General features: G+C 40.8%; 1 protein-coding gene across 3 annotated transcripts in view; it reads left to right on the forward strand.

The window, feature by feature from the left end:
* The window catches only part of LSAMP (limbic system associated membrane protein), a 460,055-nt gene that overhangs the window by 403,280 nt on the left and 37,512 nt on the right, over positions 1-19,263 (forward strand). For 2 of the 3 annotated variants that reach the window (XR_013838256.1, XM_079974033.1), the window contains exons 5-7: positions 7,647-7,767; positions 8,705-8,853; positions 16,782-16,817. Coding sequence is in view for 2 of the 3 variants with exons in the window: in XM_079974033.1 (XP_079830159.1) it covers positions 7,647-7,767; positions 8,705-8,853; positions 16,782-16,817 (306 nt within the window). In the remaining variant the exon portion in view is untranslated. The remainder of the gene's footprint in view (positions 1-7,646; positions 7,768-8,704; positions 8,854-16,781; positions 16,818-19,263) is intronic. The other variant, XM_079974034.1, reaches the window with a different exon arrangement.

The following is a 19,263-nucleotide window of genomic DNA, read 5'->3' on the forward strand; positions in this document are numbered from 1 at the left end:
TGTAAAACTGTACTTCTCTTTTTCCTTTTCAGTATGATTTATTTATTTATTTTGGAACACGTTTCAAAAAAAAAAAAGGAGTATCAAAAAGCAAGAACAGGATAGAACAGTACTAGAAAGGGAAAGGGAAACTCACTGTTTAATAGACCTTTAGTATATCATGTGGGAGGTTGTGTAACAAAGTAAAGCAGCCTAAGGAGAAGCTCACTTGCTATTGAGAAATCTGGATGTGTAAGCTATGTAGCCAAATCATAGACCAAAAAAAATACATGTATATTTGATTGGAATAATACACAAATTACTCAGCCTATGCACACTACACAAATTATTCAACCTATACAAAATCATGGATAACCATGGAATGCAGTGAAGTAGCTTCTGTCATACATCCTAACACAATCTGGATCTTTGTCTACATGAGATTTGTGCTGGTTCACAATAGAAGAAGTAGTAGAAGAAGAAGAGTTTGGATTTGATATCCCACTTTATCACTACCCAAAGGAGTCTCAAAGCGGCTAACATTCTCATTTCCCTTCCTCCCCCACAACAAACACTCTGTGAGGTGAGTGAGGCTGAGAGACTTCAAAGAAGTGTGACTAGCCCAAGGTCACTCAGCAGCTGCATGTGGAGGAGCAGGGAATCAAACCCAGTTCACCAGATTACGAGTCTACCGCTCTTAACCACTACACCACACTAGCACAGTACAATCAGTGGTGGACTTTGGGCTTTAAAATTTCAGCGGGGCCTTGTTCAACACCAAAATTCAGCACCCCCCACCTCTCACCTTCCGTTGCTTGTCATTGTTGTGCCGTCCTCGGTAGTGCCCTCTTGGCCCAGTGCCCAATGCAGGCAAACTGGTCCCAGTCCCCTAAATCTTGCTTTGCTGCAATTCTATACATGCTTACTAAGGAGAACATTCACCAAGGCTCAGTAGGGTTCATTTCCAGGTAAGTGGATATAGGATTGTAGCCTAAGGCTGCAGTTCTAAACACACACACTAGAGATGGGCACAGTAAGATTTACTTCTGAGTAGACTTGTCTAGGATCGCACTGCCAGTCATACTTGTGCTATATAATAATCACTATTATTTTCACATATAGAGAAGCACTAGTTCTCTGACATTAAAGGGGATTGGAGAGGGTGCAAAAAAAGACCTGACAATAAGTAACTGTAAAATGTGAAATGCTGTAATTACTATCTTCTGAGTGACCACATCTGTATGCAAATGTGTGCCACGTTTCTTTATTATTTTCTCCTAATGGCCTTTGTTTGCCATGTTTTCTGAGATGAAGTGCCCTTTCTTATTAAATAGTATCATTCTAATGAGATCGTTATTTAAAAGCCTATCCTACATGTAGGCATGAGATATTTACCCTTCCGTTGTGGGATAGATAAAAGCAGCAGGGAATACAGCTTGTTTCCAAGATCAAAACTCCTGGCTTCCATTATATTATCATAACAAAGGGAGCAGCCTAACTCAACTCTTTCTTAACTTTTCCTCAACTTGATAGACATAAAAACAAAAGAAGAGCCCTTCTAGATCAGACCAGAGCCCCATCTCATCCAGCATTCTGTTCCTACAGGAGCCAACGAGAAGCCTATGGGAAGCTTATTATTATTATTATTATTATTATTATTATTATTATTAGTACCCCACCCTCCCCAGCCAAGGCCGGGCTCAGGGCGGCTAACAAACAATAATAAAAACAAGTTGAATGAATACAACTTAAAAACAAGATTAAAGTACAACATTAAAATATTGAAACATTAAAATATTAAAATGCAGCCTCATCACAGGAGGAGAAAGGAAAAAGGAGTAGTAGTGACTTGCCCAGTGGGCAACAATATTCTCCTGCTGGGTTGGGTTGCCACTGTCCTTTGAGTAAATAATTTTAATATAAATTATATTTGCATAAATTTGCATAGGAGTAAACCATAGCAAAAAACAAACCAACCAACCAACACCTGCTTTGTTTTCAGACAATGTGGATGCATCATCTTAGAAGACACATTTCCTCACGCATAAAGGAAATGCTTCTTTTGAGATGCGGCTGGAGATGTGCAGGTATAAATATTAGGGGTGTGCACTGGCCACAAGATTCAGTTCAGATCAAAATTCAACACTTTGGAAAACAGCCTGCCTCAGTCCATAGACTGCCTTACTTGGCTTGGGGATTGTCTGCCTTTTTCTCATTCCTTCCCCTCCAAATACACTGCTGGAAAATAATAATAAAAATTAAGCTTTAAAAATTGCCCTTCTGACAGAGGTGGATGAGATTTGTAGCCATAGCAGCTGCTCTAGGGTGCATAAAACCTGGAAAATTGCAAACAGATTGGTACAGAAACATTTGTCAGGGGCACTTTTAAACTTTGCATTTTTTTTAAAGAAAAAGAAATAAAATGTCTATATTGTTTTTATTTGCGGGAAGAATTGGATTATATTTGTAAGGAAGTTCGCGCCTTCTAAAAGCATGAATTCTGCTGAATTTCAGATGGATAACTGCAGTAGCCATTACGGTTTGTGAGTCTACTTTGTTTCCTTACCCACACTCATGACTGAAAAACCAAAAAGTGACTGTAATGTTATTTCTTCTTACAGAACTAGGTGAAATTTGAAGGCAAAGTAGGCAGAATGGATAACGCCAGCCATATAACAGGCAACATGTGCAGGAGCTTATGTAGCAGGCATCTTTAAAATTTGATTTATTTAAAGAAACACCTATAACTTCTTTTACTACTATTTGGGGGCAAAATCAGGGCAGATAGAGTTAAGCTACTCTTGTTCATTTCTCAGCCCAACTCCTACCTTCTAGTCATATAGAGTATGTTCTTTCTTTCTCTTTCTCTTTCTTTTTCTTTTTCTTTTTCTCTCTTCTTCTTTGCTATTAATGGCTACTCTGTACTGGTGTGCTTTCAATAACCACCTTAAAGCCTGGTTGCTTGTTTATAGCCTTTGGGGAAGTTAATGAGGCCAAAAATATCGCAGTTGGAGATATCTTGCTTAGTGTCTAACTGAGGTTTATGTAAGATTGAGAAAAAGGAAATTTACATTAAAAATAGACTCAAATACACTCAAATTTGACTCTCTCTCTCTAAAGGCTTTTGTTTGTTTGAGCTGTCATTGCACATTTTATTTAGCAGTGGCTCGAATTAAAAATGCACAATCTAAACACAACACTGCAGATTGCAGCTCTAGCACATAGCTGGCTTTTTGTGTTAGGAATAAAGCAAAACCTGGAACGCTATTAATCTATGGGAAAGATGCTGGAAATTGTTTTTAATGAGCCATCATTACTTTTACCGGATGTAGTTTGCCAGTTACTAAAAGCAATTCTGTACTATTTTTTCCCAGTGCACATCATCATCATTATTTAATATTCCACTGTTCTGTGTACAAGCAAAGATGGTGGAGTGGTTAGCATGCTGTACTTAGACCAGGGGGCCTGAACTGGAATCCCATGAAGTCCCTGACCTTGACCCACCTCTCTCCCCACAAACTAATTCATGTGAGGATAAACAGAATGCGCTCCATGCAGGCTATCCTGAGAGGAAGGGTGGGATACAAACGTGACAAATAAGTACCGTATTTTTCCATGTATAACATGCCCCTGTGTATAAGACGCCCCCTATTTGGAGGGACTCAAAATCAAGAAAATGGGGGGAGATTGCCCCCGTGTATGATGACCCCCCCTTTTTAACATAATTTTTTTATTTTTTAAAAAACTAGTCTTATACACGGAAATGTACGGTACTTGAATTTGAACAAAAGCACATAGTGGACAGAAAACTTTGATTTCACATATGCATTTGGGTTCTAAATTTGCTGCTCAGAAAAAATGACCTTGAGCTCACCCAATGCAGCCACCAGTCTTAGTGTGTTGTAGTAATGAAAACAACAGTTTTAATACCATAAAGAATTTCAAAAAGAGGTTAAAAAAATAAAACTGCAATTAATGCCCTTATACAGAAACCATCATTCCCATGCCAGTCAAGTCATAAGAAACAAAGTTACAGACTAAAATTACAGTAAAGGTAAATATAAAGGAGCCCTGACAGTTAAGTCCAGTCATGAACGACTCTGGGGTTGTGGCGCTCATCTCGCTTTACTGGCCGAGGGAGCCGGTGTTTGTCCACAGACAGCTTCCAGGTCATGTGGCTAGCATGACTAAGCCGCTTCTGGCAAAACCAGAGCAGCTCACAGAAACGCCGTTTACCTTCCCGCAGGAGCGGTACCTATTTATCTACTTGCACTTTTGGGGGTACTTTCGAACTGCTAGGTTGGCAGGAGCTGGGACCGAGCAATGGGAGCTCACCCCATTGCAGGGATTCGAACCACAGACCTTCTGATTGGCAAGCCCAAGAGGCTCAGTGGTTTAGACCACAGCGCTACCTGGTCCCTAAATTACAGTAGCACATCTAAAATAACCCCAAAGGGTAAATAACATATGGCAGAGAAGGGATGGACAGATCAGGCTGTGCCTAGACTGGGGCACTTTAACAGGTGCCCATGCATAAGTGTGTTGTGCCCAGTTTGCACACATTAATATACAAAACAACAAATAAATAGAAAGATCTGCACACATAAAATCATACATAACTAAATCTCTAAATCTCTGCCTAATCACAAAATACATATTAAAATATGTCTTTTATTTCAATGTATGCATTTCTAAATGTATTTAAACCTACAATGCACATCTTAACGCATTTTGAACAGACAGCTGTATTGCAAAATTCAGAGAAGAGCAGAAACCTGAGGATAATTACTATCCAAGGCACACATTATTCTGGGACCTGCAGATCAGGTCAGTTCACATTGGAATTTACAGAAACTGACTTCCGCAATCATCCCTGGCACAGAGTAAACAGATGTTTAAATCAATATGTTTATCCTACAGCTAAAAAAGTTAACTTGAATATATTTTTCTTGCAACTATCTGTTGCAGCTACAAATCTGACTACCCTTGTAATAGGGCAATGTTGTTTAGAAGATTTTGTATTGAACAGGTGTTGTCTTATTTGCCACCTTTGAGAAAAGGGGGGTGTCATCCAGTATCCTCTGAGATGCTATAGATGGAAAATTAATATGAGTTTGAGCTTCAGTTGCACCCTTCCCATGTATGCTATAGCCCCCAAAAGCAAAATCAATGCCTGGATGAGAACAACTGGTGGAAGCCAGTCCCTTCTCTCCATGCATTAACTATTCCCTGTTTTAGTTGGCCGAGCAGGGTTAAACTCTTTCTTCACAGTGCTCTTTTGAATATCAGCCTTTAGGGGGTATAGGAAGCATAATTTGTATCAGATTATATAGTTGCACGATTTCTTCAACCTTGGATTATTGTTTAATTATTGTTTATTACCCCTCCTAAAAGAAAGGATATAGCAGGAAGGAGAGCAAGGATGAAGGGTGATATACAAATTTAGTAAATATATAAATAAATTTATGATCTAGGTAAGATTCCTATATTGCAGGGGGTTTGAACTAGATGACCCTTGCAGTCACTTCCAACTCTACAATTCTTTGATTCTATGATTCTAAATATGAAAAGGGCACCAAAAGGGCTCTTAGTTCTTTTTGTGGTTTCAGTCATTAGAAGGTGATGTCTCTCAGTCATTCCTACCTAACACAAGAGGAAAAACAGCGTTGGAGCATGTGATTTGCACACAGAACAGGAGTGCCAGCTTGGCCCCGCGACCGTGGGTGTCCAGGGCCGTGGGTGCCATGCAGTGTGCATGGTCCTGGCACCAAAATTTGTGGGTGCCTGGCTCCTTCATGGGGAATTTGGTGGGTGCTCAGGCACCCAGGGCCCCAGGGAGTTGGCACCTATGACATAGAAGGCTTCAGGTTCAACTTCTAGAATCTGTTGGGCTTGGTGGACAAAACAGCATGCCCAGATATGATACTGTGGAACAAATTGAGAAACATCCCAAATCTGTGGGGCTGCCATTGCTAAATCTGCATCCCAATTAGGGAAGTGGGATCTGCCATCCTTGTCCTTCACGATTGCTTGCCCTTCATTTAAGGTATCAGCATTCTTAAGAAGCAGCATATATCTTTCATGCAGCCTGTCCATATGTACAATTTCTTGGAAGTAAGCCCATGGAGTTCAGCGGAGCTTATTCACAAGTCAGTGTGCATGTAGGATTTTAGTTCTTCGTATCAGATGGTATACTAAGAGAAAAGGAGCTGGGTGTAAAAGTCAGAACAGCAGCTATTTTTGTATTTTAGTCACTTGTTCCTCCTCCAGAAACATAATAACATAAATAATTAGCAAGTAAATACAGGCCTCTTTCAGATCCAGCCAGGTTATTGCAACTTCCCTTGCAATACGTTCTCAGCAAAGGGGAACTGCTGTTTTTCTTTGCAACTGAAATCAGTTGGCCTGGAGTCCCTTAGACAGGGCAATGGGCGATCAGGATTAAAGCCAATGGAACTGGCCATGGGCCTGCCTAGAATGTCTCTCTTAAAGTGTTGTGGAGCGTGGCTAATATGAAGAATGCTGTTGAAAGTGAGAGAGTCAGCTCCTTGGCAGGGAACAGGAATACAAAGCATTGCTAGGCCTGGTGGTGTAGCTTTCAGGTCTGTAGAAAGGTATTTGTTCATTTCATGACTCATCTCGTGTGTGAGGTCCAATGGAGCGGAAATGGTTTGTCTCGCTGCAGATGGCAAAGAGATTTACTGCCGACAAAAATACATTCGCACAGTGAGGTTTTGAAAAAACACCCGGCACTTCTCCTGGTGTTTGCCTTCTTTATCCCTAGGTCTCGGTGACCGTTTCATAGCAAGGTCGAGTTCTTGAAATAAAGATTTTGTGCAAACTAAACAGGGCATATTATATTCCCCACAACCACCTCTTTTGTGTATAAAAACACATTTCCTTTTTCCAAAGGGATCTGATCCCTTTCCTCTTGAAATCATAACAGCTTATTTCTGCAAACTCAGTAAAAACAGGAAAGCTGTGATCTTGACAGCCTCAACCACTCAACCACAGAAATGGTGGTGGATAGCAAAGGAAGAAACACCCTGAAGTAATATCCTACATCAGCCTTTGTCAGACTTGTATCGTTCAGATGTTTTAGATTACTATAACTCCCATCAGTCACAGTCAGCATACAGTATACTGATTGGAGTTGCTGGGAATTGTAGGGGGGGGATATGAAGGGCACCAGGTTGGCAAAGATAGACCTACACCTATGGCTGGACACTTTGATACTAAAGTAGAAGCACATGAAGCAGTCATTGTAGGTAAGGTGCATGTGTGGCATGCTCCACCAAGGACACAGATGTCAGGATAGCAAGAGGGGCCTCAGAGATGGGAAGGAGTAAACCACACTGGTGATTCCTCAGCTGCTGCAACCAGCAGTTCCAATAATGACCCCGACTCAGCTCAGCTTGTCTGCAACATTCACCCATCTGAATCTTCTCCCTTTAATTTCCATTGCTGCTTTTATCCCCTTGTAACAGGTGAGTGAGTCGTAATCACTTGTTTCCTTCACTTTGGTCATTTTTTGGCAACCTTAATGTCACCTTCCATTCAATGGGTCTTTCTGTTTCATGCAAAAGTGTAGATAAGCTTGGGTATCTACTGCTTTGAATGGCTTTGTTCCTCCCATCATGGCTCCAAAAAGTCTTTCTCTCCTGCAGACCCTCCAACTATCACGGAATCCAAGAGCAATGAATCTGCTACCGGACGACCAGTTTCACTTAAGTGTGCAGCCTCTGCTGTTCCTACACCTGATTTTGAGTGGTACAGAGATGACACTAGGTAATTATACTGTTTATATTTTTTTTCATATGTTATCTTTGATGTCTAGTAAAAGGAAAAAAGAAACCTAAAGCCCCTTGTTCTCTCTACAACCAGTGTTTTACAACCTACATTTTAAAATGGATTTTGCTTAAGGAGATAGTGCAGTTAATTCACTGAACACAACAGGGACATGGGGGAGAAAATAGGTGTTTAAGGGCCCTCCCATGAACCTACCCTTTCTTTACTGGATATGCCACTCACAACCAAATTTATCAAGGATAAGCAATATCACATTTGAAGACACATGGTGGAAGGCAATGTGTAGGTTTACTCAGAGTATACTACAAAGTCTCCTAAAACTCTGTCCACAGTCAGTGGTGATTCAAATTGAAATCCAACTTGCAGTCATCCCATTCTTACTGCTGCGAAGTACACGGTCCATACAAGAGCCACACTGTCTGAGTTGATCAACTCTGTGGTGAAGCTGCTTGCCTTTCTCTCACTTTTATTTCTTGCTTCCCTTGTCTTCTTCCACTTTTAGATTTTTCAAAGTTTTTTTTTTTTTGTCTTCATGCAAGTATTAATAATTATGATTTGTGAAGAGCGTAAAATACAAACAAACCAAGCACAAAGCACGTAAAATGCAAGTCCTGCCGAAGGGCTTGGAGTCTAATTTAGATAACAAAGTGGCAGAAACAAGAGTAGTATTTATTATTTATGAACTACTTAAAAATCTATAACTCCCTCCCTCTCCCTTTTCTTTCTAATTCTTTATTCTTATGTCCACACCCTTATCTCCTGTTCATCTTTGGTCCCAGTCTCCCTCCCTCTCTGTTTATTTACATGTCTGCCTTCCAGTCTCTATATAGTTTCATTCTTTTCTCTTAGCATATAGGAGCACGCGAATGACTTCATACCATGACCGTGTTTACCAATTACTTTTCTTGGTTCTCAGGATAAATAATGCCAATGGTCTGGAGATCAGGAGCACAGGGAGCCAATCTTTCCTAACAGTGGCCAATGTCACTGAAGAACATTATGGCAACTACACCTGTGTGGCTACCAACAAACTGGGAATCACAAATGCTAGCCTATTTCTCTACAGTAAGTATGGAAGAGGGAAGAAAAAGTCCAAGTGGGTTTTTTTAAAAATGCACATTTTGCAGTAAGATAAGGATTCCCTTTCTCTAAATAAAGTTTCCTGTACCGTCCTTCTTCCACCCATTCACCCCATGAAAAATCTCTCCAAAGGGCCAGGAGCCCCTCTTGAACAACTTAGGTTATGGTGTGGGGAGCTACTAAAGAATCACCCCAAACATGGCAGGCCACTGCCAAACCTGAGGTGATATACTACTCCCTTGGCAGCCTCTCATGCCGTGGTCTGCATTGTGTGTGGAGGCTGATCTTCTGTAGACCCCTTTCCCAGGGGCACTGGAGGCTGAACAGGAGAGGAGGCATGGAGACTTTTCCTCTGTGAATTTTCTTACCATTACAGTAAAAGACATGGCCACATTCATACTTGAAATCCAATGTACATGACTGTAAGAAAAGGCAACCTGCTCTGTCCTTGTTCATCATAGAACATGGGGAAAACCACCATCATAATCTATTTAAAGAGAAAACTGGTACCAGACCACAGTGTGGCCAAAACAATGAAAAGGCCTTTTGAACACTTGGTAAGACGGTGGAGGTTAGCAACTGGGAGAAAGAAAGGGGAGGCTGGAAAAAGTACAGAAATGAGAAACTGAAAGCGGAATAAGGTCACAAAGCAGAAACAGAACTGAAAAAAAATGACTTGAAAGGACGTGACTGTTTTCAGAGACTATGAGAACAGATGATACTAAATCTCAGGGCCAGCCCACATATGTGGCAAGGTGAGGTGACTGCCCTATGTGGCAGGCTTAACAGGGGCAGCTGATCTTGATGTAGATCTTTATTCCCCCCCTTGTTCCTAGTGTAGATCACTCGCCCCTTCTTCCTTGGCAGGGAGGGGAGGCTACATTTTGTGGTTCACCTCAGGTGCCACAATGTCTTTGGCCAATTCTGCTGAATATAAGGCAAAGGTGAGGAAGTCTGTGCTAACTAACTGCTGCTGAATGTGTTTTTGTACACAAAATTACTAACTGTAGGTCATTCCTAATGTTGAACAGTAGCCTTGCATTTTAACTTTCTATTAGCCCAACATGCAAACCATAAAAATGGCATTTCAGTTGTGTTATTGAACAACATCAGATAGTCTTATATCCAATCAATATTTCATGTCTAGAAAAGGCTGTGAGGCTATAAGAGATCATTCTAAGAGTAAATTCTGGTTTTAGGTGCAGAATCATATCTTCCAACTTTATTTTTTTTTTAAGAGAATAATTAGGCTAAGAAATCAGCTGAATTATTCACTCCCCCACACACACCCTTTGCTGGATTCTATTTTATGAACATTTTTCTTCTCTTAATTCTTTATTAATTTGACTAAAAGAAAAAGGAATCAGCATGATTTCCTAACTAAACATGGCCTTGCTTTGCAGTTGTTTCCAGGAAATCTAATCAAACCTTCAGATCAGACCTGACATATCCCCTGACATATCCAAGGTTTACTTCTCTGTAATAAATTTCTAAAGTTCAGTCCATAATCTCCCCTGGACATTATATATGGAGTTGGGGGCTATTATTTCTTTTTCTATCAGCAGTTTCTTTATAAGGTCTTCACTGATTTGAAATATCCTTGAGGGCAAACTCAGTTAACACAAATAATTTGACCTGCTATAGCTCTGACCTACTCACCTGTGATGGTATAAGATATTATGGAAAATGAAAAATATAAATGGCTAAGAGATGTATGAATGTTGTTGATACTTTTATAACAGATGGACAAACTGGGGTATGATGCATGATAGGGCCAAACCCAGGGTTTTATAGGAAGCCAGTAGTATATACCCAAAGAATAAATAAAAGGAAATCCATGGGGATCTAATTTTTTTAATTATTATTTTCTCAGTTTTTTATCTAAAAAAACAACAACAACCAACCTGGAGCATAATTCCCATCACCTGCAACCAGCATAGTTAATGGTCAGGGATTATGAGAATTGTACTCCAAAATGCCTGAAGTACACCAGGTTGGGAAAGGCTAATAGAGAGAGACTTCTAGAAGAGCCTTCTAGATCAGTTAGCACAATGGCACTTTCCTCCATCTGGACAACCCCTGTTCTGCTCAGGAGGGTTGGGAGAATCCCCAGAATGTGGGTGTAGGGTTAGTAGAGGAGAGATTGTTCCTTCTGGCAAGCAGAAACGCTTACACTGATAGAATTATCACCTTAGCACAGTCTTGAATGCCACCCTGAAGGAGCATCTCCACCCCCATTATTTTACCCAGACACTGAGGTCCAGTGCCGAGAGCCTTCTGTCGGTTCCCTTACTGCAAGAAGCGAAGTTACAGGGAACCAGGCAGAGGGCCTTCTCGGTAGTGGCACCCGTCCTATGGAACACCCTCCCACCAGATGTCAAAGGAAAAAACAACTACCAGACTATTAGAAGACATCTGAAGGCAGCCCTGTCTAGGGAAGCTTTTAATATCTAAGGACTACTGTATTTTAATATTTTGTTGGAAGCCGCCCAGAGTGGCTGGGGAAACCCAGCAAGGTGGGAAGGGTATAAATAATAAATATTATTATTATTATTATTATTATTATTATTATTATTATTATACATTTTAAAAAATACTGCCCAGAATGCAGTTAGTAAGGCATACCACAACACCTCTTTGCTTATTTCCTATTCAGCATCTGCTCTCACCATTCTGCTGATTAAGTGGTAAATTTGGTGGGATAGTAAAAAAGTGATTTGGGGGTGATGTGGGAAGCTCTTGAAAAGAAATGGCAACGAAAAATTATTGGCGTGGGCATGAATGTAGTAGACCAGTGGACTACTGCTCTAGTGGTGGTGCCTCCACATCAAAGTTAGCAAATGTGAGCAGCTTAGATGTTATGCTAATGCAAAGAGAGCAGGAAGTTCAAGTGCATTAGAGTGTTGCTTTTCTTCACAAGCTCAAGTTGCAGGTACAGCCATGGTTTCTTAAACAAACCCTAAGTTAATCATGAGTTGCCCCACAATCAAACAATCCCAGGCTTGATTCTCTCAAAGTTTGGGTGTTTTCCCCAGCTGCTCTTGCCTCATACCATTGTAGTTTGGTTGTCTGAGGTAGGGTGTTCAGACAAACCACAGTTAAAGAAGGGTGCTGGGTTCACATAGAACACCAAGCCATAGTGAAAGCAAACAACAAACCATGGCTTCAGATCACGATGTCATAAGACATAGTGCAATATTATGTTCAAACCAGACCATTAAATATCTACTGAGAGCAACAGGAAGCAGAAGGTACTTGCAGTTCCTACTCTCTTTATATCTGTATAACATCCAAAGCCACGCTGCATGCAATTAAATGTGTATATACTTTACTTTACATCTTTGTTTTTTTTAAAAAATAAAGTAGCTTTTCTCCTGTGACTAAAGATGAACACTTCTCTCTAACTTTTAGATGGGGGGGAGGGGGACCTGGAACAAATTTCCTATGTAGTCCACGAAGATGAGAAAAACTTAGTATTTCTGTGTTAAAGAAGTGTATAATTGGAGGCCTGGTAGTTTATAATTGGCTATCATTAAGCTTCAGAAAGAAGCAAAAGGAAGCACAAGCCATTTTGAAATACCCCTCCAAGCCTGCTTGGCCTCACATCCAAGAACAAACTAGAGCAAGTGATACAGCCCTCCCCTTTTGGGTGGTTTTCTTTTTCGGAATCAAAGGGATTGAAGCATCAGTAAGAGACTTTTCATGCTTTTTAATAGAGAACAAATTTGTTCAAAGATATCCTCTCCTTTGAGAGGCAGATGGAATGTCAGTGCCAGAAGGTTCTGTAGTGGTTGAAAAATGACAGGAGCCGAGATTGAAACTGCAGAATAGGGGCAAAGTGAAATGTTTGTGGCTTTGCCCATAGCAAAAGGGTGCACGGGGCTTATTGGGTCCTGCAAATTATTTGAAAATGCAGCCTAGGAAGGGGCAAAAATAAGTGATGGATGATCCCAGGCAGAGCATGAAAAAGGCAGAGGTGGGCTTCAATACGCAGCACCACCTAAAGCAAAATGCACTTTGGGAAGTAAGGGACTGGACCCAAAGGAGGTGGGAATATCTGTCATCAGTGGAGATTTATACCTGTCATTCCTATGGCCATTTAGAAATGGGAGGATTTGTCCAACGAAATGAAGCAGAGCTAGGCAGGAGAGGAACAAGATTGAAACACACAGCAACAGGAGTAATAACAAACTGTCGGAGGACAATGCCCTGAAATTGATCAGAAAGGCCCAAGTGCTATCATCACTGCAGAATATAGTGATCAACACATCAGAAGTATCTCCTCTAAATACCAGGTGAAAGAAAGCATTTGCTTTAGACAGCTTCCTGTCTCTTTGAGAGACATTGGCTGTCAATATGTGCAGCAATGTATATAATTCAATCAATTGTTTGACAGCTCGTAGGTTCATTTATCAAATTTTAGTGGCATCAATGGACTGAGATCTGGAAAGCATTGAAGAAAAACAGAGTATTTTTTTAATTAAATCCCCAAACAATGCTGCAATCCTATACACACTTGCATGGGAGTAAGCCCTACTGAATTCAGTAGAACTTAGCTCTGAGTAGTCATGTATAGAACTGCACCATAAGCCACAACCATGCAGAAACTTTGGTGGTGGAAGAAAACCTGGGCAAACATGCATTTCACAAGCCTTATTCTGAATCACAAAAAGAGGTGGGGAAGAAATGGTGGAGAATAGAACCAAGGGTCAGGAAACAAGTCCCCCAAATTTTCTGAGAACAGATTGGAATGTGTAGGTTTTGTGTGTCCAGTATAGCGAAACCTCTTTTCTTATTTTGAATTAAGTTAATTATTGATAAATAAATTCTGAGATGTCACAGCAGGACTGTGCAGATGTTAAAGGTCCCATATGCAAATGCAGCCTATGTGCCTCAAACAGAGGGAGGGAGCAAGGGTGTAATCCTGCCTCCCCATCCACACAACCAAAACACTTGCTCTCAGTCACCTAATATCAATATAACTTAGCAGTATTTGCTGCAAACGCTGTGGGAAATTCAGATCATATTTTACCAAGCGGCTTTCCTTTGAAGAGAGCCCTGGAGATTTATGATAGCTGCGTAATATAATCCTGGTGCAAATGTACAGGCTGAGCAGGCGGTATGAGGTCTCGGGAGCAAGCACACGCTCCGTTACATCGCCATTTTAGAACCACATGAAAACACAGCCTTTCCTGTACATGCACACACTGACCACAGAAAGCATTGTTTACAACCCGCTAGCTTCATATGAACATCGGATAGGTACATAAGCCATCTTGAAGGAGTTGCACTACAAAACGTGGCCTATAAATACTTTAAAATGATAATTGATTGGCAGCATAAAAACTGGAGCACATATAATAATTGATTGGCAGCATAAAAACTAGAGCACAGTTTTCAGTCGCATGGGTGGAAAGGTACTCGACAAAGTAGCTGCCGTCACATGTCAGCTATCCCTGCACGGCAAGTTTTCAGAGGGGAGTGTCATCCAGTGAACCAGGTTGTTTTCTCAAAACTTCTACAAAATGTAGCATGGATAAATTTTTTCCCTGCTCCTTTTGCTGCATAAGTTTCACTTGGCCCACAGACGCAGAGGCCACACGTGGCAATTTCATGCAGCCTTTTCTTTGTGGTTGTAACATGTGGACCAGCTCTCAGTTGTGATTTAATGAACAGACTGTGCAGCAGACCAGTGGCTGGCGTGCTTTTCATTTTACGCTTGCCTTAAGCATTTTACTCAAGAGCTATAGTATCACAGAGAGTAACAAGGCGAGGTGGAATTATTAGGGCAGGAATGGGGTGGAGTAAGAAGGGTGTTGCACAGCAGGCCGGGGAAAGGTACTGCCGTTTTGTACAAAGCAATGTAATAATGAGGCCAGAACGCTTCAGAATAACCACTTGTGAAGAAGTGTCTTGCCAACTGTGCGAGGGAAAGGTAATGGGCTTATGTTATTTAAGCACACTAAATAACAAGGAAATCCTGTCACTGAAGCTGACTGTTTTCCCCGAACAATAGGCCTCCATTGCTACATAAACACTAAGTTCCAGCCTGGCTGTGTATTTTTCCAAGCCAAAAGACAATATCTTCCAGCACCTGCTGTGACATCAAACACTCCCATTAAGGCAGTTAGTGCAGGGAGATCTGTCATTAGTCACAGGGATGTGCTTGACCTGCTGTAGCCTGATTGGCTTATAGAGCTTCCACAACAAGTCGGGTTGTAATAGCACGGTGTGCTCTGCCTAAGGAGCATTGCGCCGTTGGTGCCTGAAGAGGTTTATAAGCAAATAATGACTGGCTGACTTCTTGAGAGATCCGCCAGGAAATGCTTTAACCTGTGATGAGCTTCATGAAGCTCCCATAAGCTCAGAGGGGACATCCAGCATATATTGTTATTCCTAGCTATGCTTCTGCCTAGAGCTTGCAGTTTTTGTACAGCCACCTGGTTATGAGTGCACTCCCCACAAAGGTGTGCCTGCCATCTTCTCTGTGCAGTTTTTGGTGAATGCTTTTAACCTTGGCCTTTGACAACTGTGATGTGAGTTTTCAGGACCCAGCCTATTCCTGTGACTGTGATTTGTTTTAGCTGTTTTAATTTAATTTAATTTAATTTTAAATTGTTGTAACCTGGCCTGGGACCTGCTGGTGAAGGGCAAGTAAATAATATTAATTAATAACAAAAACAATACAAGGGCAGAATGTTACCTCCTTCTGTTCAGATAGCCTTGCCCCAGTACCATCAAAGCTTTAGTCCTAGATCCTTTTAAATTTGGGTGTGGCTCATATTGGAGTTGGCTGCTGAGGTCTAACCCCCGCAACCTCTTCCCTTCGCCCGAACATATTTGGCAGTGGTGAGACAGCAGTGACAAGCACCAGTCAAACAGCTGCATAGCCTTTATGGAGGTTTCTGTGATAGGCATCCCTCCCTGGCACCAAGAATGCTGGTGGGGACTGGATTCTGTTGTACTACCAATGGCATCACTGGGAATTTGAGATGCTTCATAGGAAAGGATTAATAAATGGAATGAAATAAATAAATTTAGTACAAAAATAATTCAAAGCCCTACATTGAGATAGATTACACATATGCTTCAGTCTTGTGGCCAGCCTCTGGTTAGTTCATCCTGGCTCTGCCACTGATTTCTGGGCAATAATTTCTTTCTCTCCCCTCTTCTTATCTCAGTTTCCCAGTCTGTAAAAACCTGAATGAAGACATAAACCAAGCTTCTCCAGACTGTACCCACACATGCTATGTTCCTGGGAGTCATTTGCATTACAGACTCTTTGGTGGTGACGTCTGTCATTTAATCTTAAGAGAGAGAGGGTGGTCCCTTAAGTCATTTATTTTGGAAGCTGACTAGGAAATGCTGCAACATTGTCCATGAAATCCACAATTTTCATTGGTACTTTGGAGATTCTGCCATGAGACAAAAGGGTTTAAAGATAAATCAAGACATATAATGCAACTGAGTTTGTACGAAGGAGATGCCACCATTGATTCTTGAACATGGGCTGTATGTACAGAGTAGAAAGTGTCTAGAATTCCTTTGCTGCTTGCAGTTCAGCATAGTTAACTAGACAAATTAACAATACAAATTTAACAGCAAAGCAAACTAGGCAAAAGTTTACTAGGTCAAAGAACTGTGTATTGGGATCTCGTGGTGATATTTGGATAGTGAAATCATGGCACTCAAGTTCCCTTTATATTCTGTATATTGCTTATTCAGTTTGTGTCTCCTTCAGATGGTTCCTCTCTGCCTCATCACACACTTAGGTGCTTTGGGAAGAGGAAATGTTCTTTTGAATCAAAGCAATTTCAGGTTGGGAAGCACTCCGGGTTTGTAACTGTTGCTTGCTGAATGTGGAAAGTGCATGTTGCTTATTGTTTTGTTTTGTTGTTTTTCTCACTCCTTAGAGAAAATATTACCCACACTCCCCAATCCTTTTCCAGGTCAGTATATGTTTTGTGTCACAGTAGCTCTTAAGCTGGGTCATTCTCCATCAATTCAATAAGTAGGATGAACCAGGGAAGAGGAAATAGTTTATTTGTTGTGTAAAAATAAGACATCGTGTCTACACTCTGGTTGCTCCTGCCCTTATATCTACGTGCCCCATTGCTGGCAAACTCAGCTGTTCAACTCTTAAGCCATTGGTCTTTTAAACTTAGGTCACCTGAATCTTTTAACAATTCAGCACATTAGAGATTTTTCATTTGTTCTTCAGTTTTCAATTACTCTCTAACAGAAAACCTATATAGACCCATATAGTATAGCCCCTCACAGACAAGTATCACCTCAGAATGCATATGGGAGATGGTTAATCTGAAAGTTGAAAAAAAGTCATTATTAAAACACCCAGTTACAAGCTCACTTCACATGGAAAGCTGACCTACCAGAGAGGACGCTTCTAGACTAACCTTCTATACCCGACATTGTAAATATTTCTCATGGAGGAAGAGACTGAGTTGAGGTCTTTTTAAAAGGACTGACCTCAATTCTGAGCTGGTATGAGCCAATGAGAAGACTATGTCATCTTGAATCCACTGGCTCAAAACTAAAGTGAAGAAGCCAACATGGGATGATTACCTCCACCCATAGTAACAATTTGTTTGAATGCTCTGGTGTACGATGGTCAGGTAGTCCACTACGTCCCTTTACTATTACGCAGAGTGAGGTGGTTGTCCGGGCAGCAATGCAGAGGATTAGCGTTTTCAGGGAGTGACAGCAAGGTGTTGGAGACTATGATTTCCTCTTCTCTCCCTAAGTTGGTCTGCTGCCTTCAGGTGCAGTAGAAGACACTGTCCCATTGGCAATGTTAAGGTACAGTTTGTCTGCCTGTTCACTTGCATTCTATATGTGGAATATGCTCTCTTGAAATGAGGATGGTCTTTCTTGGGCCTGCCATACATGCCGAATGAATAGCAGGAGATATTGAAAAATATCAGCCTCCGGTATTTTCACCAGCTCTGCTGTTCACTCAGTTTCTTGGTGATCCAGGTTCAAGGTATGTATTTGAAAAAGCACCCCCAGGCTCCCACACAGCACCGGTGTGTGCTTTTATTATTGGAAGACACCCAGTGACAATGGTATCCAATAGGCTTAATAGAAATGGAAGCACTTATTTCCACTCTCTGCACCATTGATATTATTTATTTATTGAATTTGTATCCCACCCTTCATCCATAGATCCTAGGGCAGTTCGCAACATAATTTTGAGAGTCGCTGGTCTGCAAGGGCAACTTGGTTCCAGAACAACAACAACAAACCCTCACAGCCAATACAGCAGGTGTGGGAAACCCTTTTGCTCTAGTAGGCAGACCAGCTTTGACATATGACTAGGACCACCCACCTGCTAATCATCTGGCAGCATAATGATGTTTCCCACATCTGCAGTGCAGCAGCAGTACTGATTATTAATCAAGACGATTGAGGGCATACAACCTGTTGGTATTGTCACTTGCTTGTTGTCATTTGTTCAAAGGGAATCCACACATTTTCATGGGGAAACTAAAATGGTTAGAACATTGTAGCCACTGGCTACAACTGGATAAACAGATGCAAATCTACAAATACAATTAAAGGAAAGCAGATACAAAAACAATGTACCATTAAATTAAATCCTGTATATTTATTTGCCATAAAGCTGAAGAAAAGCAATAAAGTAGGCCATTTGCAAACAAGCAGTCTAAAAATAAATCAAATAAATATGGTTATCATATGAAGCAGGAATGAAAATGTGCACAGATACAAGAATAACATCTTTAAAGGGCTGCTTTGGGTTTGTGTTTAGCATCTTTAAATTAATTAAATTTAGGTTTTATTGAAAACAAATACTGGTAGTTGTATTTAAATTAATCGCCCACATTGTGTGTGCCTTAAAAACATGCACAAACAACACATATAAGGAATGCTTTACTCATAGTTATCATTTGGCTGTATTTGTTTGCATCCAGATATATGTATGTATCCACCCAAAGTAGCTTCAAGTTTAAAAGCTAAATAAATACAATTATTAACAATAAAAAACTTACCTGAAATAATTATCTCACAGCAGGACAAGTTGAATATTAAAATTTCCTTGCTGAAAAAAGTAATAGAACGTATCTGAGAAGCAGTTTAGATGCCACCACTGAGAAGCCCTTGCACCTTGTTAAATATCCATCTGATAATGAGACACAGAACTGAGCTCCCAAAGCTGACCTTAAAGCTTTGGCAATTAACCCAGATTTTTTATTTATTTTTTAATCACACTTACCAGGGAGTAAATCCTATACTTCAAGGGCACACTCTTACTTTAAAACATATTGAACACTGGGACTTAGAAGTAACATGCATAGGATTCTCTGGACTGAGGCATTGCATGTAACTGGACTAGATGACTAGATTTGAGCCCCTTCC

The sequence above is a fragment of the Podarcis cretensis genome (genome assembly GCF_951804945.1).
Source record: "Podarcis cretensis genome assembly, chromosome: 4".
NCBI classification, from domain to species: Eukaryota; Metazoa; Chordata; class Lepidosauria; order Squamata; family Lacertidae; genus Podarcis; species Podarcis cretensis.